This window comes from Amphiura filiformis, chromosome 3 (genome assembly GCF_039555335.1).
Source record: "Amphiura filiformis chromosome 3, Afil_fr2py, whole genome shotgun sequence".
Lineage (NCBI taxonomy): Eukaryota > Metazoa > Echinodermata > Ophiuroidea > Amphilepidida > Amphiuridae > Amphiura > Amphiura filiformis.
Window position 1 is genome coordinate 64,052,061 of NC_092630.1, and position 23,735 is coordinate 64,075,795.

Sequence of the window (23,735 nt, forward strand, 5' to 3'; positions counted from 1 at the left end):
CTTCACCATTAATGGCTTTCAGTTTTACTTTTGTGCAGAGTTTATCCACAGATTTTCATCTCTGGTGATTCGAGCATTAACAAAGTCAAGTTTTGCGCTCTGACCCTCAAAGATGACATACGTTATGATACATAGGCGAATACCTCCTTATAACAGACAGTACTCTTGATCTTGTTAAAGACTAAACGAAGTTGATGGCCAGTAGGAAGTCCAAGAATAGTATGACTCTCTTCCTGGCTGAAGGATAGTATGACTCTCTTCCTGGCTGATAAGGTATTTCCAACTACACAAAACATGTAGTTACTATCACCAGAAGAGATGTCTTAACAAACACACCAGATCTGAAGTGCAGTACTGGCCATAGCACACAGGAGAAAGCAGACACCTTGATGATCCTTAGTGGTCTTGAACTTGCAGGGCCTGGTATTGAGGTCGACATCTTCACCCAAGATACAGACTGGTAGGTTCTTCTAATGAGAAGACTCCCTTAAGTACAGTAGGGCCGGAAGTAGGGCTTGACACTCACATAATCACTGGAACATCAGACAACAGGAGTGCCATAGCTTTGACACCTATTTATAATGACATTGGAGCATCAAGAACCATGGCCCTACCTGGTTTCCATGCACTGCCTGGCAGTGATACTACCGGACGAATAAGTGGAGTGAGCAAGAAATTTGCCCTCTCTATTAGAAGCACTAGACAATGTTGTAAACACCCTGAAAGATCTCAGCAAAGGAAACGTACCACCACCTGAAGTTTTAAATGGCTGCGAGGGATTCATGTGCATGTTGCTCAATTACAATAATGTAGCAGCCACTGCTGCTGCTTCCCTCCGGCATGTGTCCGGGGCTTCCCTACGGTGGAAAAGGTTTAAAAACGTAAACCTGCGCATGGTATTGACAAGCATCCTCCAAATGCCCGGTGCTATTTTACAGCATAGCTACCATGCTTATCTTCAAGCCAACATATGGGCACATATGTGACGTTTCGCACCCAGTTATTTATGATCTTTGTACACTTGGATGGTGCAAACTGCAAAGATGAATCTAAATTAATATGCCGTTGTTAACATCTGTGGAGTGTGCACCGGAATGAGTCGCAGAACTTATAGAGGTAACTGGGCAACACATGACTGAGCCTGAAATAAGTGAGGAGGATTAAGATGGAGAGAGTAACTACAATGGCGTGTTCCAGTCAAGCTAGTAAGTTTCAGGATTTAATGTGGTTTACTTAAATTTCTTAGTCTTAATAGTCTGGCAATATTGAAAACAATTATGTAGAGCCTGCAATTTTGCAGTACCTTACAAAATGTCAAGAAGTACAAGCCAAAATATGTTAATAATGGTGGCCATTTTGAAATCTAAGGTGGCCGTCAAAAATGTAACTTTCTTGGAAATTTGTTTTGTAATCCTTGGCATTATAAACATGGGTATTTTTATTGCTACCGGTTTGATTAACTCTGAATTTAAGATAAACATTGTAGTCCGAAATATGTTGTTAATATGATGTTAGTGGCGGCCATTTTAAATCTTGAAATCCGAGAGCTGCCAAATAGAATGCCCCGTACCTGTGAATATGCATTATTTACAATCTTTTGCATTATAAACACGGGTATTGACACCATTTTAGGCTTTTTATATGGCTCACTACTACAGATATAACCAAAAATATGTTGATGATGGCAGCCATTTTGAAATCCAACGCGATGGCCACCAAACGAAATGACTATAAACCTTGTACCCCGGGCCTTGTACACACCTTTATTGTAATCCTCAGCATCATAAACATGGGTATTGTCACCATTTTCAGCTTGATATGGAGCTCAGAAGCCAAGTTATAGTCTAAAATTTGTAGAAATGGCAGCCATTTTGAAATTCAAGATGACCGCCAAGGGGCTGGGAGGACAAAATGGTAACAATTTGATTTGAGTTCCTGGAGTCCTTATCTATCATTTAAGACCAAAATCTCAAATTGTTCCATTACCACCCACAAATAACATAGGTCTACTACACTATTGAATCATTTTGAAAATTGTACCCCGTACAAGTTTGATTTTACCCTTCGTCCTATTTTGACATAAACCTTGTTAATTCTGATATGACTCAAACTGATGTGAAAATCCACTCGCCAGTTATTTGGTTAATATAAATTAAACCAGATACATGGCCAATGGATCTTCCAGTGAGACGGGGAAAGACTCAAACAGAAACATACGGAGAGCAAAATATAACTTCACAAATAAACTTTAATTCCTCATCAACAAAGTGATCACAACATAATATAGATGATTGAATATGCTCATGTCCTTCCTCTGCAGCGGCTGGCTGTCAACTACCCAGAATAATAGACGAGGGTAATTGAGGAGAGGGAGCCGCGGAGCGATATATTCAAATTAGCTATGGAAAGCAAATAGCGCCATAACAATTCTAGAGATATATGACCATTGACGTTTTATTCCTTAGGGTTAAAGGGCGACCTTGTTATATCTCATAAGTTAATTAAACCATTTTAAAATTGAATCCTCTTGTGTGACATTGGACCTCAATAACATAATTTGTTCAAGGGTGCCTTCATCTACATACCCCTGATTGTTATTTAAACTAACAAATATACGCATCTTCACGGCTTTGTTAAGGCCATTTCCTCGACTACAGATAATCATAGAGCCGAGCTTAACCGAGCTGAGCCGTTCAAACTCCTAGTCTGGGAGTCAGAAATGCTCAACCCGCCTCGGCCCTCTTTGCCTTAATTAAAAAATACAATCAACGTAAACATAAAGGTGCTTTTGTATAGCTAGTTTCTTTTCTGGCAACTTGTCCAATTTTTTGTGTATGTGGTATACCACATTTTCAACCTGATCATTTCAAGAGAGGAAAATATGTCCATAAAACTGGCCAAAATATGTCAACTTTGGTGCTGCTGCGTAAAAGGTTCCCGGCTTATTGGCACAAAAGTCAACTTTTGATAAATCATTCTTTGTTATACAATAAGTCAGCTGCGTGTCACTGGGGAAAATTATGGAAAACGCGATTACAAATAATAAAATGTGGTAAATTTCATTAATTTCGGATCTACTTAGATCGCATTAAAGTGGGCAGTAACAGTAACTTTATAAGAAAAATACAAAATCACATAGGGATGAAAATTATATACTTGGTTCTCTGGGTTGATAGTATGAACAAATTTTAATCTTTACACAGAGCAGCCAGCGCACTTAATGTTGAAAAGAAAATTTATCATCCTATCAACACATAGAACCAAGTATATAGGCCTAATCCCTATGTGACTTTGTATATTTCTTACTTAGAAAAATATCCAGTTCTGATGTCTTCTGATAGGAATGCGACGAACATCATTTGAACCTTATACGCTCTTTTTCCAGTGTGTCTTTGTGGCTCAATTGGTTAGCGTGTCGTGCTAGTATTACGAAGGTCGCCGGTTCGAATCCGACCAGATGCACTGGGGTTTTTTTCAACGTTTATGTGCGCTGGCTGCTATGGGTAAACATTAAAATGTGTTTGCAACAGTAGCTTTGTTCTGGATTCTGCGATATTCAGCACACAATGTTGCAAAATGTGCGATTTCACGTTATTCACTAATGACATAGCTGACATAGCCTTCAACTTTTATAACGGTGTAGATACAAGATTTCGATATTGTAAAACAGTAGCTAATAGTCTTCATCCCTCAATCTTATCAATAGCTCTATATAGAGCATCCCTTACTGAAGTAAATCTAGGATCGTTTCCAAGACCATACGGTGACACATATCTCGTGACAAATCCCACACCAAGGTGATACTTCGAATCAGCATACGCATTGTTTCCACCATGTCCAGGGTGTCCCAACATTTCTCTGTCCTGTGTGTCATAATCATAATGTGAACGTTTATTGCAAACATCAATACGAGCGTACATGTTGTGTTATTTTTATGAAAGGAAAATGGTTTATGGCAAAAAGTCTTACAATTTCAGTTGGTGTAATTAAAGCACTTCAGACATATTCTTTTGGATGGTATTTTAGTACAACACTATAGGGCACCGGCATTATAATCGTGCAAAAAGTAGAAATTCGAGAAAAATTGAGGGAATAGCTATGATCGTTCAACTCGAAAAACAATACATCTTCATTGTCTAGATTAGGGCATTAATGAAAAATTACACCTTGAGGATTTGAATGGGTACGAAATGTAAAACATGCGCTTTCACAAATTACTCGTCATTCTTGAGATATGTGTCGTTTAATCCAGATTTTGTCATTGCGACACTCTTTACATCATAACTTGTTTTAGATTTGGTGATATTTATCGTTTTTGCTACCGGCCCTAAAGGTCCACCCGACCGTTGAACAGGTGGGTTTTTCATCGCCTATATGAGCGACATTTTTTTTCAGGGGGGATATTTAGTATAGTGCCTATTATTTAATATTCAGTATAGGGCCTATTATGCAAGCATACCATGAAGAGGGACATTTTATTCAATGCTATTGTTCTTCACTGTACTGAAACATCTGCCAAAAATTCCCCATATTTTATGTTAGCACCAACCAGCCTGGTATCAATCCTGAGATTTTCCACGTTTTTAAATCTTTTAATTAGTTTGTCAACTTTTTTTCTTAGCAAAAAAAAACAAAAACAGAAACAAAAACGTGTTGGCATGAGACCGCGTCATCAGCTTCTGTTTTTGGAGTTCTTGCTTCTGGCGCATGAGGCCCCCGATTCGATTCCCGGCGATAGAAACTGTCGTTGACGTTGAAAAAATTGACGTTGAAAAAAATCAGTAAATTTAAGTGGCAACATCTACAGATTTGTAAATTCAGACTTTTGAGAATTTCGTCCTTCGGAAGGGACTTTAAGCCGTCGGTCCCGTATACAGAAGAGCCATGCATGTACATGTATCTCGCGATGAGTTTTGAGAAGAGTATGTAACCATTAATTGTCCCTACCCGTCCTTGTGTTTTATATTCTTTACTTTCTTCTATTTCATTTGACACCACTCGCGGGATCATACCTTCTTGGCATTTTGAGATATGAAGAGGACCCAAAATATGAACATTGACCCAGGTCTTATGAGGAGTGTTACCCCCGGCAGGGAAATAATTTTTATTATATTCTTTACTTTTATCTCTTTTATTTGACACCACTCGGGAGGAGGGGTCATACCTTCTTTGCATTATTTTTTAGATATGAAAAAGACCCATATCTGCATATGGTGAATATTGGCCCGGGTCTTATGATGAGTGTCACCCGGGTAAGGAAATATTTTATTATATTCTTACTTTTTCTCTTCTATTTGACACCACTTGGAGGATCATACCTTCGTGGCATTTTAAGATATGCCCATTTCAGGCCAAAAGATTAGTAAGTAAGTAAGTAAGTATTAAAGTAAGCAAGCAAGCAAGTAACGTTCACTATTATAGGCTAATACCATTTCATGGTTCAGCAAAAAACACTTGTTTACAATACCTGATAGGACAAACGGAAAAATCCATGGCTCATTCTTGACGGCATTCCAATAATCTCGTCTATCACTTCTGGAGTTCCTCCTTCATCTATCATCTTTATCAGCTTTTCAGGAAGAAGAAGCTTTCCATCGGTTGTTTTCCCACCATTTGCAATTATACCGTAAACTTTAGCCAGTGCTTCAGCTGTTCCAATACCTGTTGCTGACGCACACTCGACCTCTCTGTTCCGAGGATCATTAAATTGGTACCACTGCAAAAAGGCCAGTAAGCATGATGGTAATCTAATGTGGATATTGGATAGTGTCGTATTCATAACAAAATGCTTGTTATACGATAGAGACATTATTATGTGTTGCCTGACTAGCTCCTGACCGTTCTCCCTGTTGTATTGCCTATACAATTTATATGTCGTATAGGAGTTTTATTTATTTTTTATTCCATAATGTTCCAGTCCCGGGTTCCAGTTTTATACAGGATGTATTAAAGTGCTTGCCACCCAGACTTCCAGTGCAACGGACAAGACTGGAACATTATAATGCAATATAGGGTTAAAACTGTTATCAAGTGATGCATTTTGAAGAAGCGGTCTTTTCAATAAACACCAAAACTGATGGGATAGTACCGATCAGTTTCAAATGAGTTTTATACATCCTTTATGTGATGTCATATTTTCCTTAAAATACAGGTTAACACTTACATCCGTCAAATCTTTGGATGATTCAATGAGCTTATCAAGATTTTTAAACCGTCCTGTCATCATCCCCAATGTCAGCTCTCTCGTCTGCGGATCCATCATACTTCTGAAGAAACTCTTGACACCATTCCAATCGCCCCCGTTTGTGAACAATCTTGCAACCCTGTAGTTCAACTCTTTCGGAAGGCCAATGTAGAATTCTATTCCTATTGTTAGATGAAACAAAAAGCATTAATATGACGGGTGTTCTGAATCTGAATTCTAAAACCCGAGTTTTGAATCAAAAACAGCCAATCTGAACACATTAGAACATTGAAGGAACAACCCAGGGGAGAGGAAAATCAGTATCTTGTTAATGTGTTGAATAAAGGAATTGTCAAGTGCGATTTTATTTGGTTCACAGTCTAGCTGAACTTTCTTTGTAAACGCTCTTTCCCCAAAACATTTGGTGTCTTATTATGCATGTTTCAATGTACAACAAGACAAATTTTAATTTTAATTATGAGTATTAAATGAGGGTTACTGAAATATGCGAAAGACCATTTGGCTTATATAATTAAGTATACATTTGATAAATCAGTCAACAGTTATATATGAACTTGAATGGGTCAATTATAAGCCATGTAACATTTGCTGAGGAGGACGCCCACAATATCCGTCAAAATTCTGTAATGTACGTTATTAAACTAACACACCACCCTGCAAAAATCAAGACTTTAGGTGCTGTTGTTTTGTCAAAATCCGTGATTTTGAATAAAACGCAAGCTTCAACGGGGCTTCAATAGCGAACTACAGCCTGTCTCAAAAAAATTGTGCAAGTGAAAAGCGCCCTCTATGGCAATTAGAAAATACCGTTGTGTCATGATGCTTACATCAACATCAAGGGCGCAGTCTTGTCTCTCAAATGCCGTTTGTTCTGCTCAATTTGCTTTTTTAAATCTCGAGATATGTTTAGTTAACAACGAAAGGGTAAAATCAAAATTGTGCCACTTTTACAACGGTACTTTCTAATTGCCATAGAGGGCGCTTTATACTTGCACAATTTTTTTTGAGACAGGCTGTATAACACTAAATGCAATCACTTACCAAATGGTTTTGCAACTTCATCACGGAAAAACTCTCCTATCGTCCTCTTTTTCGGGTCCGCTCGTGTCAGGAGTTGACTGGCATAAAGACCAAATGTAAATGCATGATAGCCATGAGTAGTTCCAGGCTCCCAAATTGGCGGGCTTTTTGCCAATGCTTTCCCCAGTTCCTCATAGTTCCTCATGAGATCAATGGTTAAGGGTGTATCTATGACAGCTAAACCTGCCTGACATTATAGATGAGATATAATGTTGAATACGATGTTACAATTTGTACTTAAATATTAAAAATTATGTATGCATTTTAACGCTGTGTAAATACGAGGTTTATATAATGGTATATGTATTAATTGCATAATGTAGAAATGAATATTTAAACTGGCATTTGGTGATTTGGAAATGAAAGGAAATCGAATGAAAAACGTCATTTTAGCCCATCTTGTATTAATTCAACAGCTATCCAAATAATCCCATCACATCCCATAAAAAATGGGAAAGAAAGAAAAAGGATACAAAACGAAAAAGGACCACAAACCTCATGATTGAGCAGCATTTTTACAGTGACATTTTCTTTGCCATTCTGTCCAAACTCGGGCCAGTAGTGTACTACCTTTTGATCATAGTCAAGTTGACCTCTATCTACCAGCATAGCCATACACAAAGCTGCCATTCCTATAATCCGAAAAGCAACAATTAACAAACGAGTTAAGTTTTCGTTAAGTTTTCGATTAGTGTTTTTAATTTGTAATTCCATTGAATGTGTCCAGTAATCACAACATTAAGCCTTATATGTTAGAAAAATAATTATCAAGCACGCATCCCAATAGTTCAATGAAGCCTGTCGACAAATGAGCACAAATAACCATGACATCGCTGCTCTAGAACATTTCGGCGCGGGAATTTTGAATATCGCGTGTTGAGAGACGGCTGTTTTTATTCGTTTTTATGGTTAATATGAGTTTGATTAAATAAAACCATGTGATTCGTGCTTGATAATTATTTTTGTAACATATAAGACCTAATGTTGTGATTGCCGGACACTTCCTTTAAGACCTAGCCATTCATTTTGTGTCTTCTAATCAGAATAATCGCTTGCCCCTCTATATACATGTACTTGTAGACAGGCCCAAGCGAAACGAACATAACATGCAAACGATTTTTGCATATGATTAAAATTGAATGAACTCAATCATTTCTTTTGTATGATGAACCGATTTAAGATTTCCAAGGTACTATATTCTTAAATGGGATTCAATCATGGAATAATTACTATTCATCATTTATAAACTACAATTATGTCGACAAAACATTTTGATTGCAATAAGAAAATCTTTAACACAAGAGAGGGATACAAGAGGCAATATCTGATAAGTGAGCTATGCCAGTGAGATACGAAACAGCCGAACGTTATAAAACGGGTAGATATTTCTTTCCTGCGAGTTAGTACATGGCGCTATGGGTTTTGGATTTTCTTTTGCTACATTAGTGGAACCAATGTTTCGGCATCCTTAAACCTGAAAGGATAACAATTTGATTGGGTCCTATTTTTTCTATGCTTCCCGTGGTTTCCATGAAGGGGTCGAAGGTCACAATGGGGCCAAAACTTAATAACAATCAGGTTGTAGTGTACCTCAACTTGTTCCTCTTATCACAGTGAATAAAAAAGTCAATTGTCATATTTTTCTGCGGTTCTTAGTTCAGGAGTTATAAGGTCGAATAAGTCAAATGTAAAAACTTTCTTACACAGAGGTCAAAATTTACAAATGGTCTGATTTCATCGAAACTGGTGTCAAGTTTCTCCCTTATACATAAGAAATCTCAAAGTTTACTTAATTCACAATTTTGGTGCTATTTGTATTGCCATGGCCCAGATTTAATGCAGCTTAAGTCCAATAAAAATATGTACATGCATAACCTTTGACACGTGATTTCATCCGATTCGGAGGTTATACATTTCTCAAACAAATTTGTTTCCTATTTCGTTTGTCGAGAGGAGTAGTTTGAGACAAGGCGCGATTGAATCGGTGCATTTTGAAAATTTGGCCTTTATGCATGAGATATTTGACATTTGACCTAATTCTCGCTATTCGCAATAAGGGCGCCGCCAGCGGTTTGCGATGTAATCGTGATGTATCATGGGAAAATCGTGATGTATCATGGGAAAAGGTCGAAAGCGCAATCGAATATTACATACAACGTGACAATATTTTTACGCAATATAACGAATATTACACGCAAATCGATAGAAAAAATTAATTGTGCACATTTCAAATCACATTATTAAGTATTATTGAGTATCGATTCGCGTGTAACACCTTTATTTTGACAAACTAAAAAATATTGTCACGTGTTCCTATGTAATAGCATGGTAATATTCGTATTGCGCGGACTTGGATGTCGACCTTTTCCCATGATACATCACGATTACATCGCAAACCGCTGGCGGCGCCCTTATTGCGAATAGCGAGAATTTACCCCTCATGGGAAGCATAGGGGCATAGAACATGTAGAAAAATGGAACCAATTCTAGTTTTTGCATTTGAGGTGTAAGGATGCCAAAAATCATTGGTTCCTCAAATGTAGCAAGAAAACCACATAACCTCTTGTACTAAGTTACAAATTGCAGATTAGATACCTGAATGAAGTAGTCACAAAGTAAATCCTTCAATACATTTGCACATAGAACAATATTGTAATGATATTGATGAACCTATCAGTAGACAATAGACTATGGACAAACATGTGTGCCGTCTTCCAAGAAATAGGAAAAGTGCACGACTTTGCCGAGGCATTTAAATTACTTGAACAAATAAAATAATGTTTGCAGGCAGTCTGGTCACGAGTCAGCCGGCAAGGACTATTGAATATTGATTAATCTCATGCATGTGAAAGTTGAAATCTTATATCATGCCCCTTTGTTGGTTGAGGGATGGTTCGGCACTCGTTCTCAAATAGCTTTTCAAACCTCCCTGAATACGGAGGATGTTATCATGCTGGACTAGAGGTGGCTTGAGCGGGGAGTGAGAGATAGAGAAGCCATGGAACGATTGGAGATGCCATTCTCACCAGAAGAGGCGGCCTAAGATTTTGACTTTCACGTGCGTGGAATTCACCAATAATCAATATTCCTTGCCGGCTGACAATTGACCAATGAAGTCCAATGAGATTGGATGAAAATCTGCAAAATTCTAAAGGTCAGCCCAGTATTTTCATTTATAATTTACCTTTTATTTTCTCTATTACCTTTTGTTACGGAGAACACAATAGCCATGGTATCATATCTCCATGGTTGTGAGGACTCATAATCAGCGTATCCTCCCCATATGTTTACCACTTGCTTTCCTTTGTAGTATGCTGCAAATGCTGCGCCACCTCCTTCTTGTTCAAAGTCGCTAGTTTCAAAATTCTTCCTAAGGGTATACAAAAACATACGCACATACCTTGTAACCACGCAGTTGTACTAGTGAATGGCGCTAACAAAAAGCGACTCCGATGTTCTTGTATTGGGCAAAAAAATATTTTTTTTTTTAATTGTTTCCAATCAGCTTAGCCTAATGCAAAACCAAACGGTATAAACTCGAAGCCTTTTGTCCGAAACAATGGTAATGTATTGCCGGTATCCATGCTATTACAGGCACATTCTCTGATAAAGTGTCCAAGTTTGGTCTCAAAAGGGATATTAATAGTTTCAGAACATGGAACAATACATGGGTGATCGTATCTGGTCAGCCTTTCACGCCGTTTTTTTATAATCGTGCAGTTCATGACAAAATTACTTAATCCCCATACCAGTCATTACCCAACGTACCAAAGTATGTTACGATATTCAGCTTCGTTGTTTTTACAGAGGGAGTACTATTTTAGTATTCGTATCTTGTGCGTATAAACGTAAGGACCTTTTTCCATTAACAGACCTGAATTTTTTCACTTTAAAAACCCATTGTTTTATGTACCAAATATATAAGACTACCGCAAGTTTGTTTGATTTGTCATGTAATGAAAAACATTCGTCTTCCTAACTATTTCCACAGTTTGTTATCCAAACAAGGGAAAAGGCTATACACATCATACACTGGAGAATGGATGCTTAATTGTTATTCAATATATCAAGAAGAATTACGCATCGCACACTAGCAATGACTAGCACAATTTACAAATGGAAACATGACATGCATAATGCAGATACACCAGAGTAAAAACTCTGGACATACCTACCTGTGCGGGGACTTGAACCTCAGTCCTCTCGCTTGTCGGGTGAGCGCTCTTTGTAATGTGTTTTTGAGTGCTGTTTATCAGGGACAGTCTGTGACGCTGTGTAGCTCAATTTGCATATATAGATATAATTAAACTTGGATTAACTATACGGAATGGACCTTTGCTGGTGAAAACAATATGAATAATGAGCTTTATTGCTTCATACTTTCTGGGCATGTTACAACCTCTAGCCCCGCTTATTTCAGAAACTAATTCCGAAGTAAAAATTATATCAATACAAATTCATTTCTAACCCAAAGGACGAAACAATATTCTGAATACGGCGCGGTGACTATGAGCGGAGAATGTGCCTAAAGTTACTTGGGTATATAACAGCTTGTCTGCATTATAAGAATATATGAAGATTTCCCGGGAAGATTTCTCCCGAGATTTCTTCATCAGAATAAAAACATGCTGATGATTAGAACATAGCCAGCTGGGGTGTGCACAACCATGCCCCGCGTGGCAATTCGAAAAAAAAAATCCGGCCTCCGCATCACATCCCAAAATAAATCCTGGCTATGGGCTTGATGTGGAATGCTGGAAAAAAACCCACAGAAATGACAGAGGCAAATGATATGAAATTATGAAACCGACAATTGATTGTCCTACCTGAAAACTTCAACAACCTCTTCGAATCCAGGCTGCACATTCCCGTCTATGATGATAGGAAGTTTATCCTTCTGCGATACTCGAACAACGAGAGCCACCACAATAGCAACAGTGCATAGTACAAAAGCCCTACCCCAAAGTCCCATGTCTGAAACTTAGCGAATCACCGACAAGTAGCAAAGTTAAGTTGAGTTTCACTTGGGTTTCTTATGGCAAAGTTTGATAACTTCATAACAACAACCATAATATACAGGTTAATGATATGGGTATATCGACCGATTCTTATGACTTAAATCTTACTGCATGTGTACTTTAACTTATCTCGATTGCACAATACAGTTAAAGGTTTACATTAATATGAATCACGGCCGATTTATTGACATTAGATAAAACAGAGTGTCTCAAAATTTACTTCATCAACACGATTAAGAAAATGAGCTATACAAGATCCGTCTGTGATATAATCTTTAGACATTGGTAAACTTAGACATTGAACTTTGCACACCGTTATACTGATACTAGGAGCTACTAGGAACTTTTGGAAAGGTTGCCAGATGTAATGGTACTAATAATTTGGGGACACCCTCATAGGCGTAGATCCCTGGGAGATGGGGGTAATCCCCTCCCAATATTTTGCTAGCGGGATGGTCCACACAATCATCCCTCCATGTTAATGTGGGGTTCATATTATTTTTGGGCATTAAACCTAAAAACCCCAATTTTTTGCGAGTAAGAAAACTCCCATATTTCACCAGTTTAGCTTCTTTGATTTGATTTGATTTGTTCGGGTTTTGACAACCCTGGATAACCCAAGAAAGCCTCTATTGAAGCTTATTTCCATTGGGGTCCATTTGAACACCGGGATGGGTTGGGAACAGTCAGGGGTTAACACCCTACTCTTTTCGAAACTGGCTGCGAGATACATGTACAGGTATGGCTCTCTGTACACGGGACCGACGGCTTAACGTCCCCTCCGAAGGACGGAGTACTTTCATGATTCATTTACCCAATTCTAAATGAACCATGGGGAGGGCGGAAGTCTGAATTTAATCTACAGAAGTTGCCAATTAATTTCAGACTTTTTTTCCAAGTCAATATCCCAGCAAATCGCCACCACCGGGAATCGAACCGGGACCTCATGCACTAAAGGCAAGTACCCTAACCATTGCGGCACGCTCTCTCAATATACCAAATTTTTCGCGCGCTGCGCCCATTTGTACCACGAACTTCTTTTGTCGCCCAAAAGTGCTGGATTCAAAAATTTTCCATCCCCCCCAATGTCAAAAAGAAATGTACGCCACTGGACACCCTGTAATATAAGCATGCTAAGTCCAAATGTCCATATCATAATGGCCTTGGAGAGTGCAGGCGTACAAAGTGTTACGAGTAACTTAATGACTCAAGGCCCAAAGCACCTTTTCCCAACAAAACACACTGATTAATTAATTTAACCATATTTTTACCATAAGTCTTTTGATCAAAAGAAAAAAAATGATTTAACAATAATTGTGTGAGTCAACATAAACACATACAATAAATCATACTTATATACTCTTTAGCAAAGTTACTTATCCAGCAGCCTTCTTGTTGTTGATTGTAATGCTCTATTTCTCAATTTTCTTGATGTATGTCCTGATTCACTTGTCTTTATCAATGTTCAGCGAAGTTCACCGAAGACCTTTTTATATCCTTTACATAAAAACGGTATCTCCAAAATGGTGCTAATTTCACCTTCCACACAATTTCTTCTGGAAAACAGGACTGCGTTGCAGTTGTCTCCCTGTTTCAACTTATATTGACTGATGTGTAGTTTCATAAACCAAACTTCAGCAAATCGACAGAAGAGTATATTCCTTTCTTGGAAGACGTACGCACTTTGACGTAAACTAGATCGTCTCCAACATTACTGGCTAGTAGTACATTGACTACATAAAACATTTCTGGTTCGCAATTTTCTTTCTTTCAGGGAAATGGATTGAGAGCACATTAGCTAGCCCGCAATAACATTCAACAGACTGTGTTGAATTGTGTAAATACTTTTTACATACCAAGCATTAAAAAAATCCCATTCTATTAATAGCCAATTACCACCTTCACAATATATGATGTAATCTGGGAAATTCCCAAGAATAATTATAACATTAACCTTTCACATTACATCACTTCCTGTAGGGTTCCCCACCATGCCAACATGATATCATTTTCCCTTTACAATCTCAGGGGATTTCCAAATTGTGCAACACAATGAACATTTTAGAAAGGGGAATTCCCAACTATCCAAAATTAGAAATGATTCAATTTGTTTTTGCTCAACTTGATGCATGAGAGGGGATTTCCTAAAATGTCTCATGAAATAGATTTTAATTGTAAACAAAGATAAATAACCAAATTAAATTACTCAGGGCACATCACAACAGGCATGGTGCCTCATCAGTCAATCGAGTAAGTTGGGCAATTGCATGTGATAAAGACTGGTTAAAGGCACTGAGAAATTGGACTCAATAATGCACGCACACTGAGATATTGAGCCCCACAGGGGGATTGGACGCATCAACATTCAGCGCAAGTGCGTTATTGTGTCCAATCTCTCGAGCAACAAAGGATCTGGATTTGTTAATTATTTTATACACGACAAAGAATTTCTAATATTTATATAAGAAACAAACTGCTAAAAATGTCGTAAAATTTGACTAATATCAATACATTGTACACCCATCTTCAAGAAAACTGAATAATGAGTGCAATTATACAATATTTATGTAATCCGCGAATTTCTGATTGGCTTGTTCTAAGAGTGTATGAAGCTAAAATAAGTTGTTGGTTGGTTTACGGAGGTTTTACCATAGATTTTAAATATGGTTTTACCTACTACTGTTTTACCATAGATTTTAAAATCTATGGTTTTACACACACAAAAATATTGGTACTTTCACCAATTGTCGGAACGATTACATGATAGAGTCTTTTTGAATTGACAATTCTCGCGTTTCACAATACGAGGCGCCTCCAGCGGTCGCTGGATCGAGGCCAAAATACGCAGTGCATCATGGGAAAATGAGTGGACATCCAAAGCCCGCGTAATACGAATACAATACAGGAACATGCATCATTGTGGGTTTAAATGTCATTATAATGATGTTACATGCGAATGTACACGAAAAAACAATTTACAACTATAATATAGTAGATCCATTTTCTATCTATTGATCACAGGGAATCCTTCGTGGGGCTGTTTTCAACGTATTTATTATCACACTCGTGTGAACATTCAACAGCAGGTAGAACGGTGATGTCGACTATGGAGTCGAAAATTTGACTGCCAAAAGCAACCGCTGGCGGCGCATCGTATTGTGAAACGCGAGAATTGGTTTAGCTTGTGGTTGTGAAATTGTATCTTTTTGAGAGAAACTTTTTGGGAAACAATAATCATTTTTATTCATTCTTAAAAGGCTAACCCTCGCATTACTATTTTAACTCATTTGTATTAATGTATTTAGAATTTATAATGTGTACATAAATAATTAATTAAATAGTTTAATTAAATCAGAAGACTGAAGTGAAATTATTGTTATGTAATACGAAAAACTTAAAAGGCCCTTTGGATTGACCGTGTTTTTTGAGTTATCCTTCAAGCTTCTGTATGGCTCGATAGAGAGCATCCCTTGGTGAAGTAAATCTAGGATCGTTTCCCATACCATATGCTGACGCATATCGCGAAACAAATCCTACACCTATATGATATTTAGAATCAGCATACGCATTATTTCCACCAGATCCAGGATGACCCAACATTTCTCTATCCTGTGTGTACAAAGCATACATAAAATAAATTGTAAACTGGTAACTCTAAATGCCCAGGGAGGACACTCACTAAAAATGATGTGCGGCAACATTGCCCCCATATTTCAACTCCCTCTTATCCAGTTACCTCCTTTTACGGTCACTTTATATAAGGATTGTTGTCATTTTTACCCCCCCCCCCCTAAAAAATCACATTTTTATTTCTTTAAAAAAATAAATGGCGTAGAAAAAAAAACATAATATTTGGTGTTTAGAACACATGACACATGGATATCTATGTATATAAAAATTATATGAACACAATCATTACTTAATTCAATATATCTTATTTATGGGTGACAATGCCATGTGACGAAATCTTGTTCAAAATTAGGTTGTTGAAAAAGTGAGTTATATAGCGATAAAAGTCAAAATTTGACATATATTTTTACTATACTATTGTGGATACTAATACTGTATACAACGAGGCAAAAAAAGCAAGGAAGAAAAAAAAAATACTGCAAGAAAAAAGATACCTACCTGGTATGTAAGACGAATAAATCCAGAACTGAATCTTGTTGGTACTCCTAATATTTCATCCTTTAACAACGGAGTTCCTCCTTCCTCTATTATCTTTATCAGCTTCTCAGAAAGAAGCTGTTTTCCATCTGTTGTTTTCCCGCCATTTGCGATTATGCCGAAAACTTTAGCCAGTGCTTCAGCTGTTCCAATACCTGTTGCTGACGCACACTCGACCTCTCTGTTTTGAGGATCATTAAACACTGTCATCTGTGGAGTAAAACGACAGATAATCGGCATTGATGATTATTAAGGAAACTCTTTATAATAATTATTATTTTATATGATTTATTTATTCTAAAATATTTAATTATATATATAACTCGATCACCAAGTCTTTATTATGTTAGGTAATGTCTCAGACTGATCTTGGAGTATATGGATCAGTATGGCCATAGTGTGATGAATGCGTGTATTTTATATACACATGTTGCGTGTATTTTATTTACGTTTTATACAACCTTATATATATAATTAGATTTCATTTCAATACGGAGGCCCAATTTAACAAATTATTGGGTTTTTTTAGCGGGAAGTGTTAGCTTTCGTTCGATATAAACAAAATTTCTGATTGGATGAAGGGAACACAGCTCTTATGATGCTATGCACTCAACCGTGTACTGTAAACACAGACTGTGTTCTCTACAAGGTACTGCTGCTTGGACGAAATTGTGTGCTCAGGTGTATCGAGGTGGAAACTGCATAGATGCGTTTATAAGAGAATCGTTTTGTAGCCAAACTTTTTTTGTAAATTTCAATTTTCTTTGCTTTACCTCAGTTGTTCGGCTCAAAATAATAAAAGGGGACATATTTGACAGTAAAAGCTAACTTTTTAAGAAAAAGAAATACTAATATATTTTTATGGAAATGTTACAATATGCTTTAACTTATCTCATTATCAAGAGTAGGTCTGTATGATTATATTTTTCTTAAAATGTTCCATGAGTTACATCTATAATAATCTTACATCTGCGATATCCTTGATGTTTTCGACCAGCTTACCAACTAAGCCATTTCCTGTCATCATTGCCCACACCATCTGTCTATTGAAAGGATCCATCAAACCTCTAACTGTTCTCTTCAAACTTTCCCAATCTTTGCCGTCAAATAACATTCTTGCTACTCTGTAGTTCAACTCCTTTGGAAGTCCAATGTAGAATTCTACACCTGTTGTAAGATTGTAAGATTGCCTAAAGGTTATAATCCTTAATTATAAGCTGTTTATAATAAATTAAAGAAAGGCTAATAAAAGCTAAACGTATAAAGGAAGATATATTAATTATATAAATGCTTACCGAATGGTCTAGCTACTTCATCACGGAAATATTCTCCCACCGTCCTCTTTTTCGGGTCCGCTCGTGTCAGAAGTTGACTGGCATAAAGGCCGTATGTAAAGCCATGATAGCCATGGGTTGTTCCGGGCTCCCCAAATAGGCGGACTTTTGCTAATGCTCTGCCTAGTGCATCGTAGTTACTCAGAAGTTCAATTGTTATTGGTGTATCTATGAAAGCCAACCCTGCCTGAGATTGAAAAAGCAAGCTGATGTGTTTAATATGTAGTCATTCTTTATACTTTCTTTAGTATAAATATAAACAAGATCTACTGTATTTTGGTTTCTATTTCTCTTTCTCTATTTTCCTTGATATATTACTTAGAGGCTGTGCAATAATTACGTGAGTATATGTTATGAAATCTTAATTTGACTTACACCCAATTTTACCCTCCCCAGGGCTCATAATTATTGCACAGCCACTTATTTAAAATATACTTTTCGCACCGAAGTATATAGAACAGAACAAACAACAATGGGAACAAATCAGTGCAGTAGCGTAGATTTCTTTTTGACATTGGTGGAATGGGGTTGGAATTTTTTTTTGAAGTATAGCGAATCCAGCACTTTTTGATGACAAAAGAAGATTATGGTGCAAATGCGCGAAGAAAAAAAATTGCCATCTTGAAGCTAAACTGGTGAGATGTGGTACAAAAGTGGAATAAATGAGAGCGAAGAGCGCAAAAAATCGGTGTTTTTAGGTTAAAATGACCAAATACGAGGTTAATTTGGTCAGAAAACCCACATATCTGCATACAGGCGTCAACATTCAGGGGATGATTGTATGGACCATCCCCGGGGACCATCCCCCTAGCAAAATATTGTGGGAATTTATCCCCCCATCCCACCAGTCACCACCGGATCTACGCCTATAGAACAAACTGTGCGATCACAATTTATCACTTTGAAACATTAATGTTAGTGTGTCTTATTATATTTATTTAATATTCGGTCGGTACTTATACACAAACCTCGTGATGTAGTAGCTGTTTCACTGTGACATTTTCTTTGCCATTCTGTCCAAACTCAGGCCAGTAGTGTACTACCTTTTGATCATAGTCAAGGTGGCCTCTATCTGCAAGCATAGCCATACACAACGCTGCCATTCCTAATTTTCAGTATAATATAACAATAAGAATATATGTAGTGAAAACCTCTTCGAAATCTATATTAAACCTAGACATTTCTATACTATACGATGCCATAACTACTCCCCCATTCCAGATAAATACAGCACTAATTTTTTGGGGTTAAAAAAATATGACGAAGTTCTGCAAAATAAAATATAGCTAAATCCTAATCCTTTAGTTAGTCCTAACTGGCAATAAAAATACAATTTTAATATTTGGCCAATTTCTTGAAAAAAGAGCCAAAAAACATGCATTTTTGGCATGTTTTCTGACAATCGAGCCACAAAAATCAAGGACTTGAAACAAGTCTAAGCATTCAAAATCTTGAGAAGATGCCGCAATTTTGCTCTAATTCCCACTTTTGTGTGTTACTATAATTAAATAATGGGATACAAAAATGAAACATGTCTTTTCCAAAAACTAGAATGCATAAACTGAAATTAGTCTTAGTACAAGTCTTTGAGCTTGATTGTCACAGCATACGAAAAACGCCCTAAAAACGCATGTTTTTGGCACTAAATATAAACAAAAATTGGCCAAATATTAAAATTATACTTTTATTGCCAGTTAGGACTAACTAAAGGATTAGGATTTAGCTATGTTTCATTTGGCAAAACAGGATAATATTTTTTTTATCCCAAAAAATTAGTGCTGTATTTTTCTGGAATAGGGAGTAATCCCATGCGAAACCCGTTACGATCACCAGTTTACCATTCGTACCTTTCGTTGCAGAGTAAACAACAGTCATGGTATCATGTCTCCATGGTTGTGAGGACTCATAATCAGCGTATCCTCCCCATATGTTCACCACTTGCTTTCCTTTGTAATATGCTGCAAATGCTGAACCACTTTCTCTAGGCTCTACATCGCCGCTTTCAAAAGTAGACCTGTAAATGCACAAGATCGAAGTATCAATTACTATAATACGGTCTATTTGAAAGTAAATATTCTGGAGTAATTATTAACGTCACTGTCAACAGGATGCACCGTAGAGGGCGTGATGAGTTGGTCAAAGATGTCATGTCATGTTGAGTGACTCAAATCTGCCATCACTGATCACGTGGCCTCTATAAATAACTCCATCAATTGGGAGGACTCGATAGTTATTGATCGTGAAGCCGACAAGACCACCAGATGGCTGAAAGAAGCCATTTGGATACGCCGAAAAGGACATGACACTCTAAACAAGAGAGGGCCTACGCACTCAACAACATCTTTGACCAACTCATCACGCCATCTACGTGCATCCTGTTGCCTATAAAAGCAAGCAGTCAGTCTGATGAAATCGCTAGTGTAGTGGTGATAGGTCACTAAAACCTAAGACGTTTTTAGTTGGAATTTTCCAAAATGAACAAAATTCACTGAGCTTTTTGGTACAAAAATAATCCTTACAGCTATAGCCACAGAAACTGTTATCAGCGGAAATGTAAAGCATGAAATGTGTGAGAGCCAGGAGGCCCTAAGTACAAAAAAAGTACAAAAATACTTCAAGCTCAAAATAGCTTTTATGCACATACAGCTGTCTGGTACCAAAATAATCCTTACAAGACTGGGCACCTCATGATTGTATTGTATACCATAAACAAGTTATAGCTACAGAAACTGTTAAAAGGTAATGAATTTGAAAGAAACCATGCCACTTAAATTTAAATTAAAGTAGTGTTTCAAGATGTTTGTATTTTGGGAATAGCAAAAGGATCGTTTCTGAAATTAATAAAAATGGACGATAAGTAGTTTTTTACTGTAACACAATGTTACCGTTTAAAATGGTCTAGCAGTATTTATAGGCCTACCAGTAGCTACCACCCGGAGCTACAAGTAAGTAAACAATAGACACGGAATAGGCCTGGAAGCGGCACTAGAAATTAGCATGAAGCCGCATTCATATGTAAATAGCGTATTGTTATTTAAATTTGCGCCCAGACGTATTGAGGGCGACAGTCATGTTATCCAGACAGAGAATGTCTTGATGCGCCAGGCATGTCAAATTGCTGAGTGAATGTGTATAAATCCCCTTTCTGTATAGGTAATAAGCTAGTATATTTCTTGTTCCAGTTTGTTATAACCAAAAAATAAGTATTATATTAAATATATTAAGTGTATAAACTTTGAAGTTGACGTGAATTTGAAGTGCAGAGCTCCAAATCTAGCTAAATCGTGTAGTGTGAAATTATGCTGTGTGACCCCATCTGCGTGGTAGAATTATATTCATAAAACATTGAATTTAACATATAATATGGGCAGCCAACCACGATTTATCAGCATTTAAAAGATATATTAATTAGCAAAGATAAATAATCAATAATGCAAATGTCAATTTAACTAGTAAACAAGTCTGAAATCTTAAAATGTTGCCACGTGATTTCCCGAACACATGATATTTCAACACGTGACCATTATTCAGATTTACCGTAAGTATTTAGAGTATGGTACACGGCTTGCAGGCAACTGTGTATTTCTTTACTTCCGTATAAAATCAATAATTCATGCAGGGAGCCAAGTAACATTCTGTTTGCTTAGTGCAGATTGTATTTTATTTTACTTGAGAGCATAATAGAAATACATAAAGACGAATAAGGCGCCATGATGGAAAGCTATGGAAGGTCAGGTCGGGTATCAAAGGTTATTTTAATTTCAAATACTACAATTGTGTTTCACACCTTGCCTCTGTCACGTATTTCCTTCATATTATTGACTTCAAGTCCTAATTTTGACTTTGCTATTGCAAAATGTCATTTCATATCAAATTAGTAGACTTGAAAGAACATATCACTGGTGCCTGATGGGAATACCCGTCCGCCATTTCATTAAACTGGATCGTTTTCGCGTGATTTGCGCCCAGATGTATTGGGGCGCGCTATACTCTCATTGAACAGGCAAAGTTCGCAAAACTAACAACGTTGTTATTTGCCAATATTAATTAACATGATCCAAGGGGTCGAACATGAATTATTCATAACGGATCGATAACTGGCCTCACTTTCTAGCTAGTAAACCAGCGGAATTTTCCATAGGTTTTGCGTTGCTAATAGAACAACCGTGAATTTAGTGTCACCCCCTTGCAATAGAGTAAGGAATCGTACCTGAAAGCTTCGAGAACCTCTTCGAATCCAGGCTGCACTGTCCCGTCAATGATAATAGGCAATTTCTGTTTTTGCATTACTCTGACAACAAGAGACACCACAACAGCAACGACACACAGCACGAAGGCTTTAGCCCAGAGTCCCATTGTTCAATTTGGATGACAACATGAACAGCAACTAAGCAGGTTAATGAAAGCGTCTGAACCGTATTATCAGGGCTACGACACTCTACTCATTTGTATAGCAAAATGAACCGTCTCCTCTGCAGCCAATTTGGTTCCGCTCCATCGAAATCAAGCTGGTCACGGAGGAGACTACCTTCCTTTGTGTTTGTTCATTTGTGTATGGAGAGCCCTTCTTGGAGTCCGTAATGACTTAGGCTGCGCTCTCAGCTAGAGTCCGACGCTGCATTGTACTAGAAATACCTTTTCTGTGAAATCGTTATAGAGCCAACCGGGAACACGTATTCGTTTTGAAAATATAGCATTAAAATTAGTATCACCCTTGTGGCCCCCGTGCAGTTGAAACCTTAATTCTTTCATTAAAATGAAATGAAAATTTAAAAAAACACGGATCTACATGTGCACCTATAAAATGGGCACAGCAATTTGTCTCAAATATGAATGAATTTTAAGAAACATACGGGATATGATGAACATTGACCTGACGCCATGATAGTAGGATCTATTATACCAATATTTGTCATTATATATAATGAGTAATATTTAGCAACGTAAATATGCAGTTCATATGCACAAACGAATACTGATCTTTATGATATTCAGGTTTTTGTACATCGCATATAACATGTCACATAGGAGGTCATACGTGTTGACCTTCATCTATTGTATTTGTTCATCTGTGTATGGAGAGGATTAACGCCATTAAAACTCCATCAGTATTAGGGCGTAGTTCAGTGAACTCACCGTATTGCTATTCCAAGTACTTTGATAATACAGATAATATGTGACGTGTCATGTCAAAAGGAGACACTTTTGGGCAGGATCATAAATGGAGAAATAGCCAAAAATCTGCCGGTGGGTGGTTTTTTTCACAATTTGGGTTTGTTGCGAATTTGTGATGTTTTTTTTTTTGTTGTTTTTTTTAAATTATTGATATATTTATTTATTAATTCTTTTTACCAATCTTTTACGAATTTGTGATGTTATTAATGTTAAAAATATTGTATGATAGTTTCAGACCCGAATATAACTAGCATCTTGTATTTTTGGAGACATTTTCAAGGCAATTCCTACTCTCAACATTGTCAATAATATTTTCAAAGGCCGATATCTCAATTTCCAATTTTATAATACCATAACTTACAAACTCAATATCTTCGCTTAGGAATGTCCGATTACATTGGGAAAAACGGCATTGTGGAGCAAAATATATTTATATTAAAGATATGTAAAACCTCCAAAATGATAACCTGCCCAAAAGTGTCTCCTTTTGACATGACACGTCACATATGTATTAATGGGTCGAGGCGATTGCATTGAAAAACCTAATAAATTATTCATAACAGTTACGTAATCGATCGATAGTGCGGACACTTTTCATTTGCAAACCACCAAAATTCGTGATCTTTTAGCGTTGGAAAAGAAACCACGTGAATAGAGTGCCCTCTCAAGAATATCTACTCTCTGGTATTATTTTGTACCACATAATGTAAGTATTAATTCTGTTACTACATGTAGCCACGCTAATCATGCTAGTAA

General features: G+C 37.1%; 2 protein-coding genes across 2 annotated transcripts; both read right to left on the reverse strand.

Annotated features, from left to right (window-relative positions):
* Window positions 1-2,148: 2,148 nt before the first annotated feature.
* LOC140148943 (beta-lactamase domain-containing protein 2-like) lies at window positions 2,149-13,225 on the reverse strand. Its single transcript, XM_072171055.1, has 7 exons — window positions 12,112-13,225; window positions 10,489-10,655; window positions 7,781-7,917; window positions 7,247-7,472; window positions 6,164-6,366; window positions 5,468-5,716; window positions 2,149-3,863 (listed from the first exon to the last, which is right to left on the reverse strand). The coding sequence occupies exons 1-7, from the start codon at window positions 12,255-12,257 to the stop codon at window positions 3,684-3,686; spliced, it is 1,308 nt and encodes a 435-aa protein (XP_072027156.1). The 5' UTR covers window positions 12,258-13,225; the 3' UTR covers window positions 2,149-3,683.
* Window positions 13,226-13,657: 432 nt separating this feature from the next.
* On the reverse strand, window positions 13,658-22,180 carry LOC140148944 (beta-lactamase domain-containing protein 2-like). The gene is made up of 7 exons (XM_072171056.1): window positions 22,015-22,180; window positions 19,652-19,818; window positions 18,773-18,909; window positions 17,766-17,991; window positions 17,438-17,637; window positions 16,432-16,680; window positions 13,658-15,912 (listed from the first exon to the last, which is right to left on the reverse strand). Exons 1-7 carry the CDS (start codon window positions 22,158-22,160, stop codon window positions 15,733-15,735), a joined length of 1,305 nt encoding a protein of 434 aa, XP_072027157.1. The 5' UTR covers window positions 22,161-22,180; the 3' UTR covers window positions 13,658-15,732.
* Window positions 22,181-23,735: the final 1,555 nt, after the last annotated feature.